Raw genomic sequence first — 23,566 nt, 5'->3', positions numbered from 1 at the left:
TCCCTTCACTGTGAAAATTATAAGTGAACACTACATGAGGGGGCATTAAGGAAGGACACAACAAAGCAGATGGATATTCTTCCAGGCAAGGTTTTGTTAGAGTATGACTGGTTTGTTTTACCTGAAGTATTTATGAATTGCTTTACCTCTCGTGTCACTTGCCCACAGTACCTGCACAAAACTGGTACCTAGCAAGACTCATATAAAGGTATGTTTTATTACTAGCAATGTACATTTTAAAAAAGCAACATTTTTAGTGTCTTGATAGGGTCATTAGTTACAGACTAGTTGACTATAGAAGTACTTTTATACTCTGTTTTGCCAGTTTGTGCCATTAACATAATGTAAGCATTATTTAAGTAATCATCAAATAGTAAGGAAACAGTCATAATACTGTTCCAACAATGCATTTAAAGATATTATTTGTTGGTTATTTACTTGGTGCTAGCATTTTATTTCCACTGATGCCTTGTGTCCAGACACTGATAAATAGAACATAGGAGATACCTCTTAACTGATTCTGTTCTACATAGAGTAATAATTAATCTGCACCTTAATTAAACACACTTCTTGGAGGACTCCAAAGCATGACTATATGACTCCCCCCCTATCTTCCTACATGTTTGTCCTTGTGAAGTAAGAGACCTTTTGCCTCTTTGTGTTGTTGATCATCTTAGTTTGTACATGTTTAAAACTCTGCTTCTTTATTATATTTTATGCTTTAATATATGGCCAATTTGCTGATTAAGTCTGCCACAGACAGCACAGCCATGTTTATCAGGATCATTGTTAATGTGGGCATCTCTAACACTGTCCACTGAAGCTAATTACTGCCACAGCTGCCTGACCTTTGTTTGCTTTGCTTATCTGTGCTATAGCATTTGTGAACAGCTGATGTCCTTCACAGTGCTGGCAAAGGACAATGGATTAAGTTCTGTTGGTTTGGTATTTCCTCCTTTCTTCCTCATTTTCTTTTTTTAGCTTCTGCTGTTGATATAGCACCTGAAGGATTCCTTAGCCTTGCCACTTAAGACAGAAGAACTACAAAGACCAGGATCTTGACTATGAAAAAAGCAAACTCTGTGTAGCTTATCCTAAGGCTTCTCTTTACTTTCTCTCTCTGAAAATAGAGCAGAAGTCTTGGGATAGACAGAGGCTTAGTCATGAATGCTAAAATAGAACCATACCACACAATGGATAGATGTCATATTTAAACAGCTTGGGAAGATAAACAAGTTCTATGCTGCTATTACCTGAGGAAATGTATCTGAAGATTTAACACACCCAGGATAAATGACCACAAGAGAGAACTAGATCTGGAAAAAACTTATTTTTAAATCACATTCCTACATAGAAAATGCATTCCATAACAATGTTTGTTTGGATTGTTTTTGTATTTCTAAAATTATAGCTTATTACTGTATTCTTAGATTTCATACTTTAAAAAATAATACAGTGCTTAGATTTATAAAGGATTTGTTTAGATACTTGTAACAGTAACAATTGCTTTATTAGTCATTTAGTTTTCTTTATAGACAAGAAGATAATTATTTTTTACAGGACAACAGTTTTAACCTTTCTTAATAGAATACACAAGCTTGTAGTCTTGTCTTGGAGCAATAATTTAGTGACCTGCACTCTTGAGTCCCCATCTAAGAGGCTTGATTTTTATCCTTATCTTTCATGAAGATATCTCAGCTGCTGAGGTATATGATCTCTATGAAATGTATTCATTTACTAGAATATAGATTTTAAATATATATATATAAAAATATTTGTAGGTGTGTTCAGGCTGGGTGCTGTAGGACCTAAAGAAGCAGGTCTGCACTGTACCTTTTGTCCATAGATGAGTGGAAATCAGCTGCACATCTTAATTCCTAGGCTTAAGGATCCCGAGTTTGTTTTGGAGCTACAAGCTTTGTAACAGTATTGGTAGTTTCTGTAAGGGATTATTTTGGGAAAACATGGAATCTTTTTAGGCAAACATCTCCTTCTTGAGACCTACCTGTGAAAGGAAAGAGGAAATTTTAATAATTCCATTAACAGTAATTTAGAGAAAATGACATGATTTATCACACCATTTCAATGAGTTAATACTGAAGTTGGTGCAAGTTTTTTGTTATTCTGTATTGAGAAATTTCTGAATTGGATGTTTGGGAATATTTATGTGAGAATAGCTCCTCGTATGACACTTCCAAGCGTGTGCCTAAAGGTGGGCACAAAACATGACAACTTTTCTGAAATCATGTGTTTCCAAAAAGCTCTCAAGTATGGACGAGTCCCATGTTAAGGATTTCAGGGCTGTGATCTTGGAGAGGCTTTTGGTAAGCCTGGCAGAATCAAGTTCAGATAAGGACTAATAACTGATTTTTTGGTTAAATTATTTTAAAAATATTTTTCATGTAAATACAGTTCTTCCTCTGTGATTTGTATATAGCTCAACTCTCAATTTTATAATCCCCTGGGAAGAGAGGGAGTTGTACATACTTAGCCTGAAGTGTTTTATGTTAGACTTTAATAAACTTGTTTTGTAATTTTCCCTCACCTTGTGTCTCCTGTCTGTAACTGCAAGGGGTAGCAACCAAAGAAGGAGGGAAGCAGTCTAACATAACCACCACCAAAGCACCCTCTCAGGAGGACACACAGAACCCTAACACAGAAAGGATGGTTACATTTTCCTCTTGGCAGTAAACACACTTGATTTTTCTCATAGAAGATATTTCCAGTCTGTTCAAACTAAATTAAAACAAAAACTATATTCTAAATACAGTGTAGTGTAATGATTCTTTGGTTAATTTTTTTTTTCAACTTGTTTTGAGATGTTTGTGGGGTTGTTTGGTTTGGGGCTTTGTTGGTTTCTTTAAAGTGCTTTGAGGAGGTACTTTTTATGCAGAAGTAGATGCTCAGTGAACTACTTTATCAGAATCTATATCTTATTCTTACTAAAATGTTTGATTTATATAAGGTGGTGTTGTGGCTTAAGCACTCAGTACCACTGGTCTGCTGGTTAGTCATTTTCCTGCCCTTTAAATTGGGGCAAAAATGCTGCTTTTCAGCAAAGTACTGTGAGTTCTGGAAGCTGAAACAATGCTTTACAGGGCAGGATTATTCTTGCTTTAGCTACTGGAATAACCAACTCAGAAAAACATAAAAATTTCTATCCTGTATAAGTTCTCTTATTCCAAGAACACACGATACACCTTTAAGCATTTCAAGGTTCAGTTTTCAGAGAAGTAAGTGTCTTTCATATAGGCCTCTTTAAGCAATACAGGATTTTGCACAAATAATTATTTCAGTTGGCAGGAATTCAGTAGGAGTTACTTTGCAGCCCTTTCTTACAAAGGAATGTGAAAGTAAACTATAGCAGATGAGCTATTTTTATGGACATTGTCAATAATGCAGAGTTCTCTTACAGGCTGTTAAACAAAGGTTCAGATAGAACACAAGTATTAAAGTACTAGCAATTTTGAAAGTAGATATAATTTTTTATAATTTTTCGTGTTATATTTTGTGTATTATATTGTTGTCATCTTACCACATCTGAAAATAAAACACTCCTGTGGGTTGAGTTGGGACTGGTTTAGTAGATTTGGTTCCCTTTTACCACAATAGATTAAAGAATGCCCAAATTGAGTGTCAATTGTCTTGACAATGAAATTAACCTGAACTTCATGTACAGGACAAGGGAAAGAAAGATATATGGAAAAAATATACCTTGATCTGAATCTTGCAGTGATCCTTCTGGCAAGAAATTCTACGTAATCAATGTCTCAGTACTGAGAGAACTCTCTTCAGACCATCAGTATAACCTGCAAGGCTCCAGAGCAGCAACACTTAGAAAAATACAAACACTGATAACACAGGCCTATTTTTTTTGCAATCTTACACATTTTCAGAGCATGCAGCTTCTTCTCAAACAATGTCCAGTGGATCCTCAACTTTTGTTCTCATTGCTCTCTTCTTCCTGTTCAGCAGTGGTTAAAATATAAGCTCCTCTCTACAGTAGGGCCCTTACAGCATGACCTATGGACTTTGTGCTTAACAAGATGACTACAGGTTAAGGTGTCCCTGTGCAGCACACTAAGGTGTTTCATTTCTGGTGTCCTGCTCTGCCCTTACCTTTTGGGTATCAGATCTGTTAAGCTGTTATGTGAAGAGAACACAGGAGATTCTGGTCTGGAGGGTGAAGAAAATTTCATTAGGTCTTAAACACTGTTTCTAGCAGGCAAGAAAGTGGAAGGTGCAGAGAGAGACTCCCTGTCAACTTGTGTGTAGTAGAACAAACATACCTGCTCTGTGGGCGTAACTCTTAAGTCCTGTTTTGATGCTGAGTGCATCTTTGAATCATCAGAGCCTGACTAACTTGTGTTTGGGGGAAAGGAGGAAAGAAAAAAAAACCAACCCAACACTTAGAACAGGATGTACAACTTCGGTCATTTCAGCCTGGTGAGGGGAATCCACATGTCCCCATTTCTACACTACCACTGTGATAATACAGAAAGAGAACATCAGCATGCTTAGTTATTATAGCTGAAATTATTTAATCTTCCCCCCTCCTCGTACTTCAATCTCCTGTGATTTTAGCCTGCATACCTACATTCAAGGATTATTCTGTTACTTGTTCCATACTAATTTTAACAGGCACATTTATACACATGCGAGATTGCACTAGAGAAAGCCTTTCAGCAAACCTCTGTTGTCCTATTTGGTGACTTTCTATTTAGGAGCAGAGATCTAGGTATGAGCAGAGTGGGTGTGCAAAGGAAACAAGCTGAGTGATTCCCAAACTTCTAAATGTGTATCCAATGCATTCAACAATTTTTAACGACTATAATACAAATAATGCTGTCTTGTTCACATGTAAGAGTTACCACATGGATATGATATAAATCTTTTGAAAATGTTTTCAAGAGGCAGGATGGGATAATGAAACCAAGTTTGGTGGTTTTCATTTGTAATACAAGAAACTAGTACACACTGCAAGTTAATAAAAATACCATTTATATACCAGGAAACTAGGTTCACTAGCTTTAAAGTTCCAGCATTATAGTAGCTTAACACTGAAATTCATTTATTTAAAACAAAAAGTCCCTCTTGGATAAAGATCAAAGCCATTACTAAGTAAAAGGTGAGGGTATATAGAGGGCAGTAGCAACATGCAGGTTTACCCAAACCTCGCTTACCTTTACCAGGAAACTTGTCCTGCAGCAGCTCTGATCTGCTGTCAGGCAGAGCTGCTGCCCAGCAGCAGTCCTGGGGGTTTTACTCAGTTTGATCTGCTTGGCTATACTCCAGCCTGCAGAGATGCAGAAACATTACCTGTGGGCTCTACCCACTCCATGGAAACCTGACTACAGAGGCCACAGCCCAGGAAGGGCAAATTGGGCAGCCTTTTCTCTGCAGCTGCAATGCAAAAGAGAACTCTGTGGTCATGCTAGTCTATCCATAGGCTCTGCTGCTGCTCTCAACCAGCCTCTGCATATTTTTTTAAAATAAGCATTTGATAAAAATCCTGATCTGATAAGGTATTCTACATAGATCAGAGTAGTTCAGCTGCTAGAAGTTCAGTTCATGCATCTGCAGTCTGAACTCTTCATGTGCCTCTAGTCAGTGACTGTTCTACTCCCTGTTACTGCTAAGAATACCTGGTGTCACTTGTGGTGCACTATGCTGTGGTGGAAAGGTTATTATGCTAAATTCATCTGTCACCTGGGAACCCTGGTGCTACAGCTAGCCATGGCAAGGTGAAGGAAATGGTGTGCAATAGAAAAGACTGCAGCAAAACAACTCCAGACTAAAGACCCTGAAGAAAAAACATGCAGCACGTTTGATGCCGGTATAATCTATTTTACTAGAAACAAGAAAAGAAAACTTCAAGCAAATGGAGAACACTGAGCTGCTACCTCACTCACAAGCATTCTGAGACTGCCACAATTGCCAGACTGGCATTGGCATCTTTGTTCATTGCCTCCCCATAACTTGGTGTCCAGTAGTAATGTTTCTGCAGGCCATGGGAGAGCTCTGCGAGGTAAACGTGCCCATCCACTTCATAGGGTTCCACGTCTGTGCAATGCAGGCTCAAGCGGCCTGTCTGAATTAGTTCTGAAAATGCCTGAAATGAGTAAGAAGAAGAGTCTGATGTGTAATAATCCACTCCAGCTGCAGTGAAGGCTCTAGAATACAACACGCAATAGGCAAGTACTGGATCATTTTGTTATGCTGTTGCCCAGTGAGTCTCATTACAGCAGCACCACGTTATAATTATTAAATAAACCCAACAAGGAATCTTGCTCACAAATTGCTGTAGTGTTCTCAGTGATGGTAAAACCAGATCAGAACAAACAAACCCACCCCAATGCTCTTAGAAGAGCTGAGAAGCAAACACTTACTACACAGGTGGCTTCATCAAATTTGTTCCCCCAGATGTAAATATTGGAAAGTTCCATGTTTGTTTTCATTGCACGTGAAAGAGCTACAAGTCCTTTCCCACCTATATTGTTGCTTACTACAGACAACCTAAGAAACAGAGAAAACAGTTATACAAATGTGTGCCAAATGACAGAATTCCCCTCTCTTAGTTAAAACTGTTTGACTTTATTCTTATATTTTATCATTATATATTGCTGTATATCCTGTACTATATATTAAAAATTATATTTGTTATCAATAATGTAATTATTTGTACCAAGTCCTGTCCTACTGTAAAATCTTTTTCAGATGACTAAAGGCAGTTTAGACTATTGACTTGTAGTATTTCTAAAGGCACTTCCATGAATCGTGCAGCCAGGTTGTTCACTGTTCAGTTCTTCAGACTTGTGTGTGGTGACCAGGTCTCATCTCTAGTCTGCTTTGAAGACCAGGCCTTGGCATTTATCCAGGATAAGCTTTGATCTTTGTGGAGTGGCAGTTATTTTTATATTAGTGGACCTGGAAGGCTTTCAGAGGCACCTAAGAGCCGCCACCTCCTCAGTCTGCTACTTAAAACTAATGGCTTCAGGTAACACCTTTGATCAGCTTTTACATCCTGCAGGGCAGGGTTTAATGCAGCTACAAAATACACCCTGATGGAGAGATTACAGCTCTTTTGGGTTCACCCGAAGCTAACTTCACCTGAAGATTTCCTTAAGTGTTGGAAGATCAGAATCAACAAACACAGTGCATTTTCCCTGCATGGAATCTGATTATCTTAAAACTCTGAAGATGTAACCCTCTTGGTTTGTTTTCCTTTGTGTGTCACGGGCCCTGTGCTTTAAAAGATGCAAAAGGAACTAATAAGATCTAATTGCCTTCCCCCTCCTTCTTTAGAATGGCTGAGAAAGCTGTGAATCACATGGAAGATGAACCACTACAAAACGGATGTGAGCATCAACCCCAGAAAAACCTGAAATAGGAGAATCAGCATAAGTCAGGCCACCCAGCAGTGGATACAGGATGAAAAAGAGGAAGAACAAGGAAAAGGGGATGAGTTATGAGAAGACCTGGCAGTGTGGGAAGGTGAACACGAGGCATTAGCACATGGGACTGGATGGCACCTCTTGGCCTAGTGTTCTAGTCTTCTAGCTCACATGAAGCTACAGGGGACTTAATTCAGTTACCCAAGCACAGGCCTCCTGTGCCATCTGACCTGCCTGCTCCCCAAGCTGCAGGGCTCTGAAAGGACCTGTGGGCCACTTGCTAGCACCCTAGGATGTCTCACAGGTTTTGGGACATCTGAATGGTGGGAAACATCTACACTTAGGCAAAGGAATCCCAAGCCATCATTCTTTTTTTTTTTTTTTTTCCCCTAAGAAAAATGGAAATAAAATTTCAGAACTTCCTGACTTTTCTCTTTGGATTGGTAACATCAAAGGACATGTCAGTTCAGCTACTGCCAAGTCTGAGATTCTTATACTCAGAGTTGTCTCTGGGGAAGCCCCGCGGGTACTAACGCTCGAAGAGCCCTGTTGTGCAAAGCCAAGGCTTCACTCAGGAAGGTGGCTCCATCATCTTCTATTCTGTTGGCCCGAAGATCTAGGATTTCCAGGGTTTGGTTCTGTTTTAGTAGTTCTCGCAAACATTTTGCGCCATCACAGGTTATTCTATTACTGAAAGAGATGCACATGATTTTTTTTTTTAATTGGAATTAAGAAAATGAGTGTCTAACATTAGCCAGGGCTATGTGATATAACTCTTACCAGCTAAGATCAAGGTATCTCAGGGTGGAATTTCTATACAAGGCCTCACACAGTCGCTCTACACCAAAGTTTTTCATGTCGTGCTTGCACAGATGTAGTTCCACAAGAGAAGAGTTAATTTTCAACATCAGAGCTATATGAACTGTGGTCTCTTCCTAAAAACATACACTCTGTTTTATTAAGCTGTACTTTAGGATGAGATATGGTTTGGCTTCAGTACAAGGAAGATGCACAACTAACAGCAAGATGTGGTCACTTTTAGTGTCCTATTTTGTATATTTCATTAAAAATAGACAAGAAACAATACATTATTATAATGCTGAAAATAAAAAATAATAAAAATACCAGACAGATCTTTGCAGATTTACATTACTATATACATCCCTGTAAATATCAGGAGCATCAATGTTTGAATCCTTATAGATTCAGCTAAAAAAAATCTGAATATTGAGTTAGTCTTCACTAACACTAAAAGTATTTTACCATGATGCTAGTCCATTATTTCATTAAAAAAAACAAACAAAAAAACAAAAACAACAGGATTGCTATGGGAAAAAAATATGTCCTACCACTGTAACACCAAGTAAGTTCATTTTGAAGTTGTCACATTCAGTGAAGAAAATAAGTGAGTAAATACTGTGAGTCAAAAATAAGGCAACAAGACAGGGGCCTCAGAAAGTGCTGCAGGATGGAAACAATGGCAAATAAAGTCTCCCACAGCTACAGACCAGGCCCTTAGTGGCTTATATTTTCAATAGCAGTAGTTTAAATTGACTTCTAAAACTGGGTTTAGCCAGATCAAGCCCTTAGTAGAAACGAAACAACTAAACCCCGTTTTAGCTATTAACTTCACCTTTGGGGATTTAGGAAGACCATGATAGTTTAAGTTTCATAACAGTTTAATGTTGTTATCCTGTGGTCAGGAAAATACTGTACCTATCATGGAGAACTGCTGCCAGTCTGCTGGAACCACCCCTGCAGGCAGCTCTGCAGCCAGGCCTCCAGCAGGACCAGAAGCTGCTCTGTACCCCGCAGCCTGCAGGGCTGCCCGCAGCAAACACTTCCTTGCAGATTCCCAGTCAGTGCTCCATTGTTTGGGAGGGCTGGTGTCTTTGTTTTGGATAGCATCATAGGTTCTACATTGATGAGGTCCATTCACTTGTTAAATTCATGCTTCAAGTTCACATAGTGAAAGAACAAAACCCCGGAGCCCAGTGAATATGGCAGATTGTTAAAGTCTGCCTTTTTTCTCTAGGCTGGGGCTCTGGCACTTGCCCATCTATCCCCATGCTCAGATAAACAGCAATCTTTTTTTCTTCCTTTCCTGATAAACTGCATTTCTCCCTCAGTTTGCAGAACAATGCACTCCATGCTGTAACAGCAGGAATACTTGGTTTTTCAAGATCAAGCCTTCATCACTAGCCCAGTATTTAACAAGTAAACACATACCAAGAAATAATTTATTTTTTTTTAAATTAACCTTCTACAGGAGCAGCCCATGACTGCACAAAACTTGGCACAGAAAGAGGAAAATAATATTTCTGCAATGATTTAATTCACTTTGTAAGGAAACCCAGAGAGCCATGTAGCTCAGTGTCTATAAATACATCAGTACTGACTTCACTTGTGCTTCTTTCTCTGACTGAGGTGACACTGCTCTGCTTACTTACCTCTTGGCTGTACAGCAAAGGGCGACTCAGGTTTATTGCTTTGAGTGATTTGTTCTGTTTCAGGGCAATTGCTATTGCTATTAGACACCGTGTACCCTGGAAATTAAAAAAAAAAACACCTCCTTAAAGAAACCTGTCCAGCACATAGATCAAGTTACCAAGCTAGTACAACTTCTTAGAATTGTCACAAGATAAAAAACATCCAGCTGGGCTCAGATTGGAAATACTTTTATTTCTGCCTCGAGGTGCTCTGGAGAGACACCAGTGCAGTAGGCAAGTGCTTACAGACACAATATATTCTCTGAGAATACCTGCCAAATCCTTATGGAATAACAGAGTGGAATTAGACTACAAAGTATGAATGACCAGGAAATTTGGCAACTCAGAAAAGAAAAAGAACAGTGCATCTCAAACATACTGTCCATTTAATTGATCCTGTATTTTGGTGTCCCTGATTTACAAATTGAAATCAGCTTGTGTGTTCCCCAAGGTCTTTGGTAAAAGCTTTAAGTAACATTTACCCACCAGATAAATTCATACTAAATGTGAATTAATGTGGTGCAGAGTACTGAGAGTCTAGACTACAGGCCAGTTCAGATTTCTGTATTCTCATTTGCTTATTAATTGATATTTATGTTGTTTTCCAGTTAGGCTGAACTACACCCAAAGCTATTTCATTTTAAATCAGTTTGCTATCAACTCCCTACCAAGCATAAATATATTAAGCTTTCAAATAAATCCCACACTGGCTAGACTTTCCTTGTTTGTTTTCATAACACCCTTTTACAGTTTCTGAGAAGTATTTCCTTTTCTAGTTTAGGAGCAAGTTCTGTAATTCCAGGAAACAATATACAATTTTCATTTGATCTGAGCTCCTTCCCTGCCTCCTTCTGCCCAACACACAGTTCATTATATCCTGAAAGGATGAACGTTCTTTACAAGAAGGCTGAGAGTGGCCCCTCTTCATTTCACTTCTAGCTCAGTTAGAGCTCTCTCCTGGAGAGCAAGATACAGGACCAAATTCTCCCAAAGAGGAATAACCACCACATCCACATTCCAGCCCCTCTGGCATGATCTCTCAAGGACACCCCATCAGCCAGGTGCTGGGACCTTGCACCAGGAGGGTCACAGCTCCCACTGTTATCTCCTGCTGTACCCCACAGGCTTTTAAAAGCCCTCCACAAGCTTCACTGGCTAGAGTGGGAAGCATCCTGCTTAGTGCACAGACCCATTTCTACCCTCTTGACTTGCCCTGTGCACTGTGCAAGAAGTCTCTGCACCCAGCTCTGGGAGCTGGCAAGTTATCTAAGCCCCATTTGGGTGCCTTTCTACCCAATTCAGCACTCCTGTGCTTGTCTTTGGGGATGGAGCTCTGGCAGGAGCAACAGAGCTACAGGATTGGATGACTTTCAGACATTACAGAACTGCACTTGTTAGAAGGAAAAGAACCTCCAGGGAATAACTAGTCCTTCCTCCAACATGAATTACACAGAGCCTAGAGAACATGACAAAAATGAATGTCAGAGGCAAACCTTGGAAAATGTGCAAGCCAACCACCTGAATTCCCAGGGACATAGTGGCTCTGACACGTCATCAGTTACAGCATCACAGGTGTTTTATGCAACGTGCCTTCCCAAGTGCACATTACATGTATCTTGTGTTACCTCCAGCTATGACAAAAAAAGTAAAATCAGTGACAACAGATGGCTTTTCCCCCTAATTAAGCACTGCAGGACCTTTGTAATACCCTTGAAACACTTTTGTTGTTGCTGATAATTTTACTGTGTTACTCACCATATCACAGTCTCCAAGATCCAGCTTCTCTAAGGTTGAATTAATTTCTAGCATTGAAGCAAAGAACATCCCACCTTTGTTTCCTATTTTGTTTCCAGTCATTCTCAAGTACACAAGAGTTTCATTCTTCTAGACAAAATAATTAGGAAAAAAAAAAAAAAATCCTTTTAAATGGCCTGAAAAACAACACCCTCCTCTTTCCTGTGAATCCTGCTGGTTGCCACACCAAGACAAAACACCCCTCCAGAAAAATTCTGTCTAAGTGATAACACTAAGCAGTTAGCTCAAGCTCCCCTCTGTGGAATCAAATGCATGAGAGTCTGAAAGCAAACCTTGATTGTTTGAAAACTTTTGTTTCTCCCTAGTTCATAAATTCCACACTCATTAAAATATCCCAGGCATATATTTCTACCTAAATTGGCAGCTGAAATGCAAATCATATAAAAAAAATTATTCAAATCTAGTAGGTGTATTTTGAACAAGTATAGAATTTGTTTTATTTTTCATAGTCTTTTAATTCACATGACCAGGCAAAGCACAGCAAAGCTGGTTGCCTTTGGTAGGACTACCTGGTGCAGAATCAAACCTCTGTGTCAGTCTGAGCTGGACTGGAGACTTCTCTGGCAAGATAAAGCTCTGATCAGAGGTCTGACAGAGTCAACATCTATTCCCCTCACCCTCCACAGAATTTCAATAGATAGGAAGCATCTATTCATTGTTAAAACCCTAAATGCAATGCAGAGTAGTCTTGGTTTTTAACTCCTTGGTATCAGGTACCACTATAATCACTCATTACCAGAGATGACGAGTAATTAAGTGACTACAAAGCAACCAGTTGTAAGAGCAGCAGAACTAATGAAGCCTAGTTTCATACAGCTTTTGTGTCTTCCACACATCCTGGTAGCCCTTCCCCTGCTGCAGTACCTCACTACAGCCTCTCCTTCCCCTTCCATCCTCAATAACACCCCCACCCTTTACCCCCAGGTCCCCCCCTGCCTGGCCTGGCAGCAGGAACACACACAGCCAAGAGCCTACCAGGCTGGTTGGGTCCTGCCACCCACCTGCTCAGCACATCCTGCTGGGGCAGCTGCACAAACAGCTTTGGGGGTCACTTGCAACCTACTGTGCAACCTGAGCATTTCAGACGCTTGTCAAACTGAGTTGAAATCAGTTCAGAGTTCAAAGACCACGACTGAGGAAGAGCAAGTTCACCTGAGCAATTTCACAAACACAACAAATCTTACACACAAGCCTCATTTCCTTGGGAAATCACATTGCAAATAACAAAGTTGGGTTTATGTTGCTGCTGTAAGGCAAGGTTTTGAAAACATGTCTCGGGCATCATGAATTAAGAGAAACATTGACATCAAGTTACAGGCTAATTTAATACATTTTAAAAAAGGAAAAATTGATGCCATTACATACCCTATAGCACAGCAATTTCACACAGAAAAATCCAGCTGTGGTAGTTGTGATAATGAAGTGTTAATGGCAGCACAGTACAACTTTCTCTTATGTGAAATCTGATTTCTGAAGGCTGCCTTGGGAAAACAAGCAATCCCTGTGATACAGCAAACCTCTGACTGGACTGGAGACAGAGGGCCCTTTCAGCCAGCACTGATGTTGGCAGGACAGCAAGTGCTGTTCATCAACAGCAAAAATATCAACCCAGATGCCATTGTCTAAACTTCCCAGACAAATACTCACATGAAGTGCTGTGGCTATCAGCTCTGCTCCACTTGTGCCAATATCATTTAACATCAGGTTAAGGTGACGCAGAGTGGAGTTTTCCTTAGGAACAAAGAAAACAGAAACCAGTCAGACTTTTTTTCAGAGCACGCCTGCCTTTTTGAAAATGGAGATGCATCATACCAATCCTTAAAACTTCTGCCCTTCACTGCATTTCTGGCACCCCTGATTTGGAGAAGTAGTTAAAGGATGCCAAAGCACATCAGATGATGACAGAAAGGCTGAAAAACACATCGTGTGTAGGTCCTCATGGGGTTTACAGAAACCACCAAGGAACCAAAGTGTTCAGCATGACCAAATGAGGCAGGTGGTCAGGCTCAGGTTGAAACCTTCAGGCACTGTATGAACTCACTGGCACTCCCTGAACTCCAGGAATACAGGCACTGAGTAGCAGCTCACCATTTTCTGTCTGTATTCTGGTGCTTACACTGACAAAAAGGCAGCATTAAAGTTTCCTATGTTTAGACCTATAAAAAAAGCTAACAGAGATGATAAAGTATGTAAAACAAAGACTCTGGCATGCTTGACGCTACCACCACATCCTTTGTTGAATTGAGCTGCAAGCCTAAAAGCTCCCCAGTTTACCCCACTGTTCTTTCTTCATGACACCCTAGCCAAATGTTAAATGCTTTTCTACCAGAAATTAAAGATCTCCCCAGATAATACAATCTGAGCTTCTAGTGGGACAGATTTGGATGTGAGAGTCAAAATTAAGGGCATTTTGCCAAATCAATGCGTTCTTGTCTCCAGTTTTCCAGAGATAAATATTATTATATCCAAATAAATAATAAATTGCTGAATGATAAACATTATTTTGGCACCTGGAGGATTGTTGCTATGTGCCTTGCTCCAGCATCAGTCAATACATTAAACCTAAGATCCAAACCTGAAAAAGAAGAGGAATGAAGAATGTGACAGATGCATATCTACTATTAACTGATCTCTAAACAAAAAGAAATAAAGATCAATTAAGGATAAAATCATAACTGCTTATGTTTTCTTATATTAGCACAGCAATGTAAAACATACATGAAAAAAGCTTACCTGTGACAAATGCAGTATGGCATAAGACAGAGGCAAGAACTTGAAGATCATCATCAGTAACTCTCTGCACAGGTACCAGTTTATTATTTCCATCTATTTTTAATGTGATCTCTTCTGTCTGGCTGCTGTAACATAAAACTGTGAGCACATGGGGAGAAGTAAAATGACACAGAAAAACGAATTCTCTCTCCAGAGAAGAGGTGTATCCACATCCACCCTCCCTGATGTGTTTGCATGCTGTTAGCTGCTGCTGCTACCTGTGGGAACACCATGACAGACAACGTGATTCAAGCTGCACCTCAGCACTGTCCTTTTTGATAGTCTGTAGTCACTGCACAGCTGCAAGACCATGCTTAGCACAGATGAACAAAAAGCAGGAAGAAGCAAGATGAGGGGAAGGCAGATGGAAATAAAGACTATTCTGGAGGTTACCTCAATCTTTCATTTGTTCCTTTTCTTTATTTACCGTGTCCTGCACTCAGAATCAAAATCTAACACAAACCAATTCACTACACTGTATTTTCTCCAGTTTTCTCTCCAAAGGACAATTAACTTTGACCCCAGGAGCATCCCTGAGAGGAAGCCCTGCCTAACCACATAATGAAAGAGAATTTGGGTAGTTAATACCTTGGCAAGATTCAGAGACAGTTCAGGGAAGCATTACCAGCTGGAAGCTAACTGGATGCAACTGAGGCTTTTTAAACAGGAGCAAGACAAAAGGGAGGGAGTTAGGATGACTGAACACTGGGTTTGGCTTATTTAAAGGACACAAAGGCACAATCCTGTACATTTTTCACTTTTTTAAAAATTTCACTGCTTGTAAAGCTGCCCAGAAGGGATATATAGCTACAAACTTCTGCCAAGATGATGTCAAGATGAGTCAAACCAGAACTTCAGCAGTAAATGCTAAACATGATTTATGTTTAAGCCTAAAACTGCATTAACTTTCTCATTGTTCAATTCCATGTCCTGCTCTCTTGTTTAAGGTTTTCAGAAGCATCTGAAACACACAGTTTGTTATTTCCTTACATTTTATCATTTTTATCAGCATCTTGAAGCACATGAGCAATGAAAGGGTTTTCAGGTTGGCCTAAGTCCTGGCAGGCCTTCACATAGTGCTGGTGAAGGTCTGGACGAACTGACATGACCTGCTGGAAAACAAAACAAAGTGTTAGTGCATGTTATGGCAGCCTAGCAACATCACCATGGACCTAAGCACTGCTGTGCTGGGCTCTGCATAACAATATAAATGGGCTCGGCCTGAAAAGGGTTACAACTCTTGGTATGCAACAGGAGAGTAGCAGAGACAGACAGGAAATCTCGAAGGAAAAAACGTGGACATGTGGATGAGTTTCTGACCGGCCATTGTGTAGGATCTCAATTAACATTCACACAGGCAGGTCCTTTTTCCCCCCGGCAAGCAGCAGCCCCCCCAGGCCTACCTGAGCCATCAATGCCTGCACCCTCTCCCTGCCTCAACCCTCGGTGACCAGCGACCCAGCCAGGCTGCTCCAAGGTGAGTTATGTTTGGTAACAGAGCGGTTTCCATGGAAGGCATCCCCAAGCTCTCCACCAAGGGGAAGCGAACAAGGGGCCAGGCCCAGCCCAGGGCTGTGGCAGGAGGTCCCACCACAGTGGGGTGCTGGGTCTCCCCATGGTGAAGCCCAGCCTGTGGGGAGGGCAGTGTCTGTAGCTCACCCTGGATTGTTTACTTAGTGGTCTGCCCAGTGTCTCAGAGAAGCCTTTGCAAAAACTTGTGTGGTTACACAGATCAGCAGTTACTTCAGCCCCTGGCAGTCCCGTGCACCAAATAAATCCTCCTACCGACTTTGCTGCTGCCCTCGCACTCAGAGGGTGGGCTGGGGTCTCCCAGCCCAGTGTGTAGGGCTTGTGCCAGAGTGCTGAACTGAGAGCCAGGAGATAATACCTTCATGCAACACCTACATTAGACTGGGAAGCCCAGAAGTGTGATCTCCTCTTGGTGGTTGCTCAGTTCTTCTTCCTTGTCCCGATGGCACCTGGAAACTGCCCATCTCTTGCAAAGTGATGTCTTTCCAGGGCTGTTATGGCACCAGAGAAAAGGGCACTGGGTAGAAGATGACTGACAGCTGCCTCTCGACCTCTTCTTTCTCTCCTACCTCTCCATAAATACCAGCTGAAATTATTCTTCCATCCAGACATCAGCAGTTTCTTAGGTAGTAACCCCTTCCCACATCTGTTGCAATCAGCACCAGTACAGCCTTGAGGGTTATAAAATGTCCGTTTCATTGGCATCTCTCTGGCTCAGAGCCACTAAGAGTTACAGAAGAAGGTGCCACCTTTTTAAAATAGGAGTCTTCCAGTTTTACAATCAGCACAGATGAAGACACATTTCAGTGTTTGTAAATACAGGCTTCCAAGACTCAAGGAAGCTGCTTTGTTTAGTTCCCCTGACTTCTTCACAAAAATCACCTTCCAAATTTGGCTGTTGGGACACTTCAGGATGCACTGGGATTCAAAGATACGGTCCTGCTGTAAGTACTGCAGGATTTTATCTCAATGAACACAAACAGCTTTTTACAGGAATACAACTGAGACTAGAACCTGTCCCCAAATGCTAATTCATTCAGTATTTATTTAGTATAGGAAGGTCTTTGAGTACTGTTGATTTTAATTTTTTTCCTCTTCTGCAATTAAAAGTCAGGAGCAGAGATGGCTGAGTCTCAGCAGAGCCAGGGGGACAGCACAGGAGGCACTCACTTCCCCGGAGTTGTCTTGGAGGATGACCATGGTGAGGCTGCCCAAGAAATACAAAAGAATGAAGTGCCAGAGGATGAAGCTCCTACTCTCACACATGTCACAGACAAGGTGCATTTCATTGATTTAGCCAACAAGCAACTGCAAACCATCTCACCAGAGGTCACGAGGCTAGAATATCTGGAAGAGCTGCACATGGAAAATAACCTGATTGTAAGCATCCCCAGACACATCATTAAGCTGAGGCACATAAAGGTCCTCTACTTGAATCAGAATTGCATACAGGACATACAGGCACTGGGAGAGCTGCAAAGTCTTCTGAGCTTAGATCTAAGTAACAATCCCCTCTCACATACTTCACTGCCAGTTATTAGCAACTTGCAGTCCCTTCGTAAGCTCAGGCTCCATAAAACAAACATACATGAACTCCCAGTGCAGATCTGTAAAAACCTGCATCATCTTGAACTGCTTGGCCTTTCTGACAATAATCTCAGGTGTCTGCCTAAAGAAATAGTGAACCTGAAAAATCTCAAGGAACTTTACCTCCAGAAAAATAGATTTGAAAGTTTTCCCGAGGAGCTCTGCTATCTTACTAAGTTAGAAATAATAGATCTGGAGCAAAACCTGATCAGTTTCATCCCAGAAGAGATAGGCCTTTTGACAAACTTAGTTAAGCTGTTTTTAGCTTTTAATAAGCTATCCTCCATTCCTGATACACTGCAACACTGCCAGAAGCTGGCTGTGCTGGATCTGTCTCATAATCTCCTGGACAAGCTTCCCCCAGGTTTGGAGAATCTCACTGAAATGAGAGAAGTCAGCCTGTCTGGAAACCCCTTGAAGAAGTTCCCACGCCAGATCTGCTGCTGGAAGTCCCTGACCCACGTTAACCTGAAGAACACCAGGCTGCACAAAGTGCCCAAGGCCTTCACCAAGTTAGCTGGTGTCAGGATACTAGATCTGAGTGAAAACAATTTTGATGAGATTCCTCAAGGAATATGCAGCATGAAGAATCTGGAAGTGCTGGCCCTGGATGGCAACAAGATACAGGAGGTATTTGTTCCTTTGTTTTATTTTATTGTTACCTCCCTTTTGCAAAATCTAAGTTCCTCATGACTACAGCGAGAAGGCATGTTCCACTTGTTGTGCACTACTCATTATCACTGATATCTGAGCATTCAGGCAGGGAGAAAAGCAAGAACAAGGAAACACTGACCTTTGTGTTGGAGTCGCAAAGATGAGCACTGACTGGAAGGACTGCTTCAGTCTTTTTGCATTTTTTTTTCTGTGTGCACTGGAAAACAGAAGCTGCATTTGCATAGAATCAGCATCACAAACTGAAACAGAGCAGAAAGCAATTTAAAAATGGGTTAGATATTGTTAATGCCTTTAACACCATTAACATTTGCTGTTCATTTGATAATGAACAATTAGGTACTCTAAAGCTGTGCCATGATAAGTGTAACAGTATTCATGGATATACTTATTTTAGTGCTCAGAATACACCTCACTTTTCATATAATGCAACATTCTTTTCCAAAGAGATTTTAACTCATCCAATTTTCTTCTTGAATGTTACATTTACAGAGGTAGTAATTTATGCAAAAGAATCACTTTCAGATTTCATTCATTTAAATTACTTTCCCTGCACTGTGCATACCAAGGAAATGAAGAAGCAGACTAATGTTTATGCTGAAAAAAAAAAAAAAAAAAAGAAAGAAAAAATTAACACAAGTAAAAAATCTTTCCAACAGAGGAAACCACATGGATTTTTTTTGCCAAAAATTTCCCTCCTGCTGAGAGGTATATTGTTATATTAATTAACACAATATTCTGTGTTCATTCCTCAATAGTAATGCATCTCCACAGTATTTCCTTGGAGATTTTCCCCTACAATCAAAACCCCAACATTACTGCTTAGTTGATGTAACGTATCTTTTTAATGACCATGTCTAGATACCCGGGGAAGTGGAAGAACTGACAAATTTGAAGTGCCTTAGCCTGTCTGAAAACCAATTCAGTGCCTTTCCAAAGGAAATCTTTCTTCTGAAGTCATTAGAGAAATTATACCTGGGACAAGAGAAAGGAATTAAATTCACAAGTCTGCCAGAGGACATCAAGAATTTGCAGGTAGGAGCAATAAAAAGGGGAAGATCTTGGCCTGCTGCAGCATGGCACTTCTGTGGACCTCAGCTGCTCCCAAATGCAGGACTGAAAGTTCTCCTCATCTCTTCAGGTACATGGTGCAGCATCACACCAGGGCTGTCAGTACAGGAATGGTATCAAAACTCAGTATTTGAAACTCATGTGTTCAGTAGTCATCCCAGTGGTATCTCAGTTTATAAACCTTACCTCTACCCTTACTGATATTCTCTGTCCATTGAATATGTATCAAGCTAAGGAAAAATATTTTAATTATTATATTACATTTTTAATTCTATTATTCAGAATCTGAAAGAACTGTATGTGGACAATAATTGTCTGGAGTACCTGCCTGAAGCCATCGGCTTATTGACCGACTTGAAAATACTTGACTGTCAAAACAATCTGCTTAAAAAGCTCCCACACTCTATATGCCGAATGCAAGGTAAAAACAGTCTTAGTGATTGTGGCCTTAAGGACAAAAGTACCTGTAAGCATTCTGAAAAAAAAGGAGGGAGAGAAGGGAAGAAAGGAATGCAGTGCATCATTTGGAGCCCACCTTTAATTGTAGGGGAGCCAAGCAGGATGAAAATTAGGAACAGGGAGGGTGATGGAAGTGCTGTACCCAAGCCATGCGGGCAGGAGGTCCTCACCCATGACCTACCTCAACCTCAGGGTCCAGGGAAAAACATGCTTCCCAAAGCTCAGCTCAGGACAGACCCCCTGATGCAAGACAATCAGCACCAGTGACTCCAAGGGCATGGTGAGGAAATGGCTCTCTTGGTATGCTCCCCAGTCTTTCCATCTTCTCTAGCTCTCCATTGCAGCTTTGCATTGTTGTGCCCATTAGCAGGACTTTTGAAATGTGAATTTGGCCACCTGGCTACCAGGTGAATAGTCTTCAATAGAATAGACTATTCACCAGGTGAATAGTGTTCACCTGGTGAAGTAAATTATTTGCTAGGAGAGCCTGAGTCCCATCCTTTTCTATCTGGGAGCAGATAATTTGAATTTTAAATGCTTTGGTGACATGTTCAAGACACACATTCATTACATGTGCAGACTGAGCTGTTTGTGCCTCATCCATGTGCTATCTATGGGAAGCCTGCAGGCATGCTCCACATCCTTTGTTCCTTGTGCTGCAGCTGTTTGCTTTTGTGTGTTTAGGTTTGCAAAAACTGCTCCTTCAGAACAATCAGCTGTCCCACCTTCCCAAGCATTTGGACCGACTTCAGGAGCTGGAGCTGCTCCAGCTTGAAGGGAACCCTATGATAGAACCTCCAACTGAAGTGTGCTCTCAGGGGCCATCTGTCATCTGGGAATACTTACAGGAAAAAAGGTTTCAATCTGCCAGGAAATTACAGGTAGGAGTGTTAAGAAAGCCACCACAAATGTACAGACAAGGCTGTGGTCTTAGTAATAGACACTTTGCAGAACAACCTACAGGGCACTTGATACAATATCAAAAATGCCTGAAACCACTGTTTGCATCAGCTGTGGCAGAGCAGTACTTCTATCACTGATCATGTTAAGGTAGAATATGGGCAACTGTCAGGAAATACAGCACTGGGCATTACTCAGAAACATTCCAGAAGGTTGTCACTGTCTTGCCAGGTTACAGTCAGCAGGCACAGAATAGCCCTTACAACTTGCAATGGTGCTTTTGTCTAGTTCCCTGTCCAGTGGAAGGGGAATGGCTGGTGTCTCTAAAACCAAGGGAGACTCTAAGTCAAGGCATTACTTATAGATTAAACTAACTACAAGTGGCATTCTCCACCCTTTCTGAGTGTATTTTGACTGCAGAGAATTGAAAATCCATTGTGCAAAACCACTGAACAAAAAAAACCCCACATTTTTGTGTGGTTCTGTTTGGTTTTTTATTTTCCCAAAAGAACATCAGTCTGTGTTGCCAGTGGGCAATGGAATTAATTTGCTCAGAAAGAAAACAACAGAGTGAGAAGAAAGAAGAGGCAAATTCTTAGTCTTTGATTCCTCTGAACCTAAATTATTCCTCTCTTTCTGTAATGTCAGTAATTGATACATGAACTGATGTGCTTCTTCCAAACTGCTCTTCTGAACTAAAAAGTGACACTTTCAAAGTGTGTAGACATAGTCATGCACTACTCTTGTCAAAGGGTCTGGAGGAGTACAGTGTGAGGGGCCTCCCTGCTAAGAAATTAATCTTTAAAAAAATAACACCAAGTAAAAGTCAGGTGACTGGCAGCCTATCTTAGCTGCAACTGATGTGGTCTAATACAGAATAAAGGGGGGTTTGGAAACCATTATGTGCCTGGCTTTTTGCATCAGCAATACCCACTAGTAATACTGTTCCTACATGACTCTTTGCTTTTACCTTTTCCTTCCAGGTAACTGGATTGTTCTTTTATCTTTTTTCAGATCCGAATTTTGTGGCGTGGGTTGATTAAAAAGAACACAGAGCTTAAGAATCAGAAGAAAAATAATGAAAAGAAAGGAAAAGAAAAGGGAAAAAAGCCTGGAAAAGGAGCCAAAAAGTGATATTGGGACTGTAAATTGCACAGAGTTCTTTTCATTCACAAGAAAGACAAATGTGAGCAGAGCTAAGTGAGTAGGAGACAAGCAGTGTTAAAAGCATTTCAACTCAGAAACTGTTACAATAAAAACGTAGGACTTTTTCAAGTTTGTTTTTCTGTTTCTGTCAACATTGACTCCAGCTGAATCCCACAGATTCTCATTCTGAATGTCTGCTATCTCCAAGCATAAAGGCAGCTGAATAACTGGAAATTAGATTAATATGTAGGAATCTGGTGCAATGGAGTGTTTTTTGTTCTGAATCCTGAAGTATTTTGCATGCAATTCTTAGAAATCTGTTTTCCAGTCAATGAAGTACAGCCAAATCTAGAATAAAACAATATTTGTGGCCTCACCTACTAGTAGTTATTTAATGAGTTTTCTATTCAGAAATTATCAATACCTTGTTTGAGAATATGGAGGAGGATTTCAGGCAGTCAGTACACACTTCTACCAGAACCTGCATAACCATCCTGTCTTCCAGAGATGCAAAACAGCTGTTTTGAAAATGTCTCTACACTTTTGTCAAACTGTTGACAGATGTTTTGGCAATTTGTATTTATATTATTCTGAATGATTGCAAGCTGTCAAATCCTTAGTGTTATAGTTCATCTCTGAGATAGCCTGGTGAGAGTTTTCCACTTTACAAGTGGAACTGACAGGGAAACCAGGAAGTCCATAGAGACCCTCAGATGAAATCATGGATGAAACGATCAAGTGGTATCAGCACAGCATGGTCAGCTGCTGGTTAGTTCAAGTGTCACCCGGTCTGAAAGATCATATTGATCTGCATCTGCACGGGAGAACTTGCTGTTGAGAAAGTGCCACTGAATGATTCTGTTGTGCCTTTCCTCCAGAGATTGCTGCAGTGTGCTCAGGGCTAATTGAGCAGTACTTTATCCCTCAAGCTGCCTCAGGATTTCTCTAAGACTCCTCACTCAGTGGGTAGATCTTTACTTCCTAAAATACCTTACCAATGAATAATCCCACTGCAGTCTCTGAGCTCACGTGTGGGTTAACATGCTCCATGACTATGCCAGAATTTGACTCTGTGTAAGCAAATAAAATAAAATGCCAAATAAGAAATTATAAAATAATAATAAAAAAGGGGGAGCCACTTACATGTCCCAAGTTGGTGCTATTTCTAACAAGTCTTGGGCACAGAGCTGGGTGCTAAAATCTTTGCTAAGGACATATCTCTGATTTAACCTGTCACAGCATTTCCTTTGGCCCTAAGACCTGCAAAGACACCAACTGTTTCTTACCTTGGTTTTATGCTGATTCTGTGCACAGGACTTGCCTACACTATGAGATGGCATCAAGGGCCAGAGCAGAGGCAGAACAGCTCCTTCAGTATTCTCCTTACTGGACTAGTATATAATGCTGAATTGTCGGGCTGCTTTCCAGATCTCAGAGTTATGTAGATTTAAAGCATTCACGAGGCACAAGTTTTGGCGAAGATGACACTAAGATTTGAAACAGAGGTTTCAAGTTTTTTCTCATTAGAGGCATTTTCCTTATATACATAAGGCCACATTCCCACTGCCTGGCCAGCAGCACTAGCACATGTCCCAGCCATTTCCCTCCTTTGGCAAACCTGCAGTGTCCATCTGAAATCATCCTTGCTCTTTTGATGATAGTCAATGCTGTATTCACAACATGAAGATTAAGTGTGTATAGTAGTGTAAGCATGGCCCAGAGATTCTGAAA

General features: G+C 40.7%; 2 protein-coding genes across 2 annotated transcripts; one reads left to right on the top strand and one right to left on the bottom strand.

The window, feature by feature from the left end:
- Positions 1 to 5,908: 5,908 nt before the first annotated feature.
- On the bottom strand, positions 5,909 to 15,576 carry LRRC34 (leucine rich repeat containing 34). Its single transcript, XM_010006895.1, has 10 exons — positions 15,461 to 15,576; positions 14,432 to 14,556; positions 14,209 to 14,273; positions 13,346 to 13,429; positions 11,639 to 11,767; positions 9,845 to 9,940; positions 8,175 to 8,329; positions 7,929 to 8,084; positions 6,390 to 6,516; positions 5,909 to 6,112 (listed from the first exon to the last, which is right to left on the bottom strand). The coding sequence occupies exons 1-10, from the start codon at positions 15,574 to 15,576 to the stop codon at positions 5,909 to 5,911; spliced, it is 1,257 nt and encodes a 418-aa protein (XP_010005197.1).
- A 1,546-nt stretch (positions 15,577 to 17,122) lies between these two features.
- On the top strand, positions 17,123 to 21,732 carry LRRIQ4 (leucine-rich repeats and IQ motif containing 4). Its single transcript, XM_010006885.1, has 5 exons — positions 17,123 to 18,217; positions 19,121 to 19,294; positions 19,613 to 19,751; positions 20,474 to 20,670; positions 21,673 to 21,732. Exons 1-5 carry the CDS (start codon positions 17,123 to 17,125, stop codon positions 21,730 to 21,732), a joined length of 1,665 nt encoding a protein of 554 aa, XP_010005187.1.
- The last annotated feature ends 1,834 nt before the right edge of the window (positions 21,733 to 23,566 follow it).

This window comes from Chaetura pelagica, unplaced genomic scaffold, assembly GCF_000747805.2.
Source record: "Chaetura pelagica isolate M959 unplaced genomic scaffold, ChaPel_1.0 scaffold341, whole genome shotgun sequence".
In the NCBI taxonomy this organism is placed as follows: domain Eukaryota; kingdom Metazoa; phylum Chordata; class Aves; order Apodiformes; family Apodidae; genus Chaetura; species Chaetura pelagica.
This window is presented reverse-complemented; position numbering and strand designations above follow the sequence as displayed.

Coding starts and splice junctions, on each gene's coding strand:
- LRRC34 (XM_010006895.1), bottom strand. CDS start 15,576: ATGTCAGTTCGTCCAGACCTTCACCAGCACTATGTGAAGGCCTGCCAG. Junction 14,274..14,431: donor CCATACTGCATTTGTCACAG/GTAAGCTTTTTT, acceptor CTTCTTTTTCAG/GTTTGGATCTTAGGTTTAAT. Junction 6,517..7,928: donor CACAACAGGGCTCTTCGAGC/GTTAGTACCCGC, acceptor TCTGTTTCTTAG/GTTGTCTGTAGTAAGCAACA.
- LRRIQ4 (XM_010006885.1), top strand. CDS start 17,123: ATGGCTGAGTCTCAGCAGAGCCAGGGGGACAGCACAGGAGGCACTCAC. Junction 19,295..19,612: donor AGGACATCAAGAATTTGCAG/GTAGGAGCAATA, acceptor TCTATTATTCAG/AATCTGAAAGAACTGTATGT. Junction 20,671..21,672: donor AATCTGCCAGGAAATTACAG/GTAGGAGTGTTA, acceptor TTTTCCTTCCAG/GTAACTGGATTGTTCTTTTA.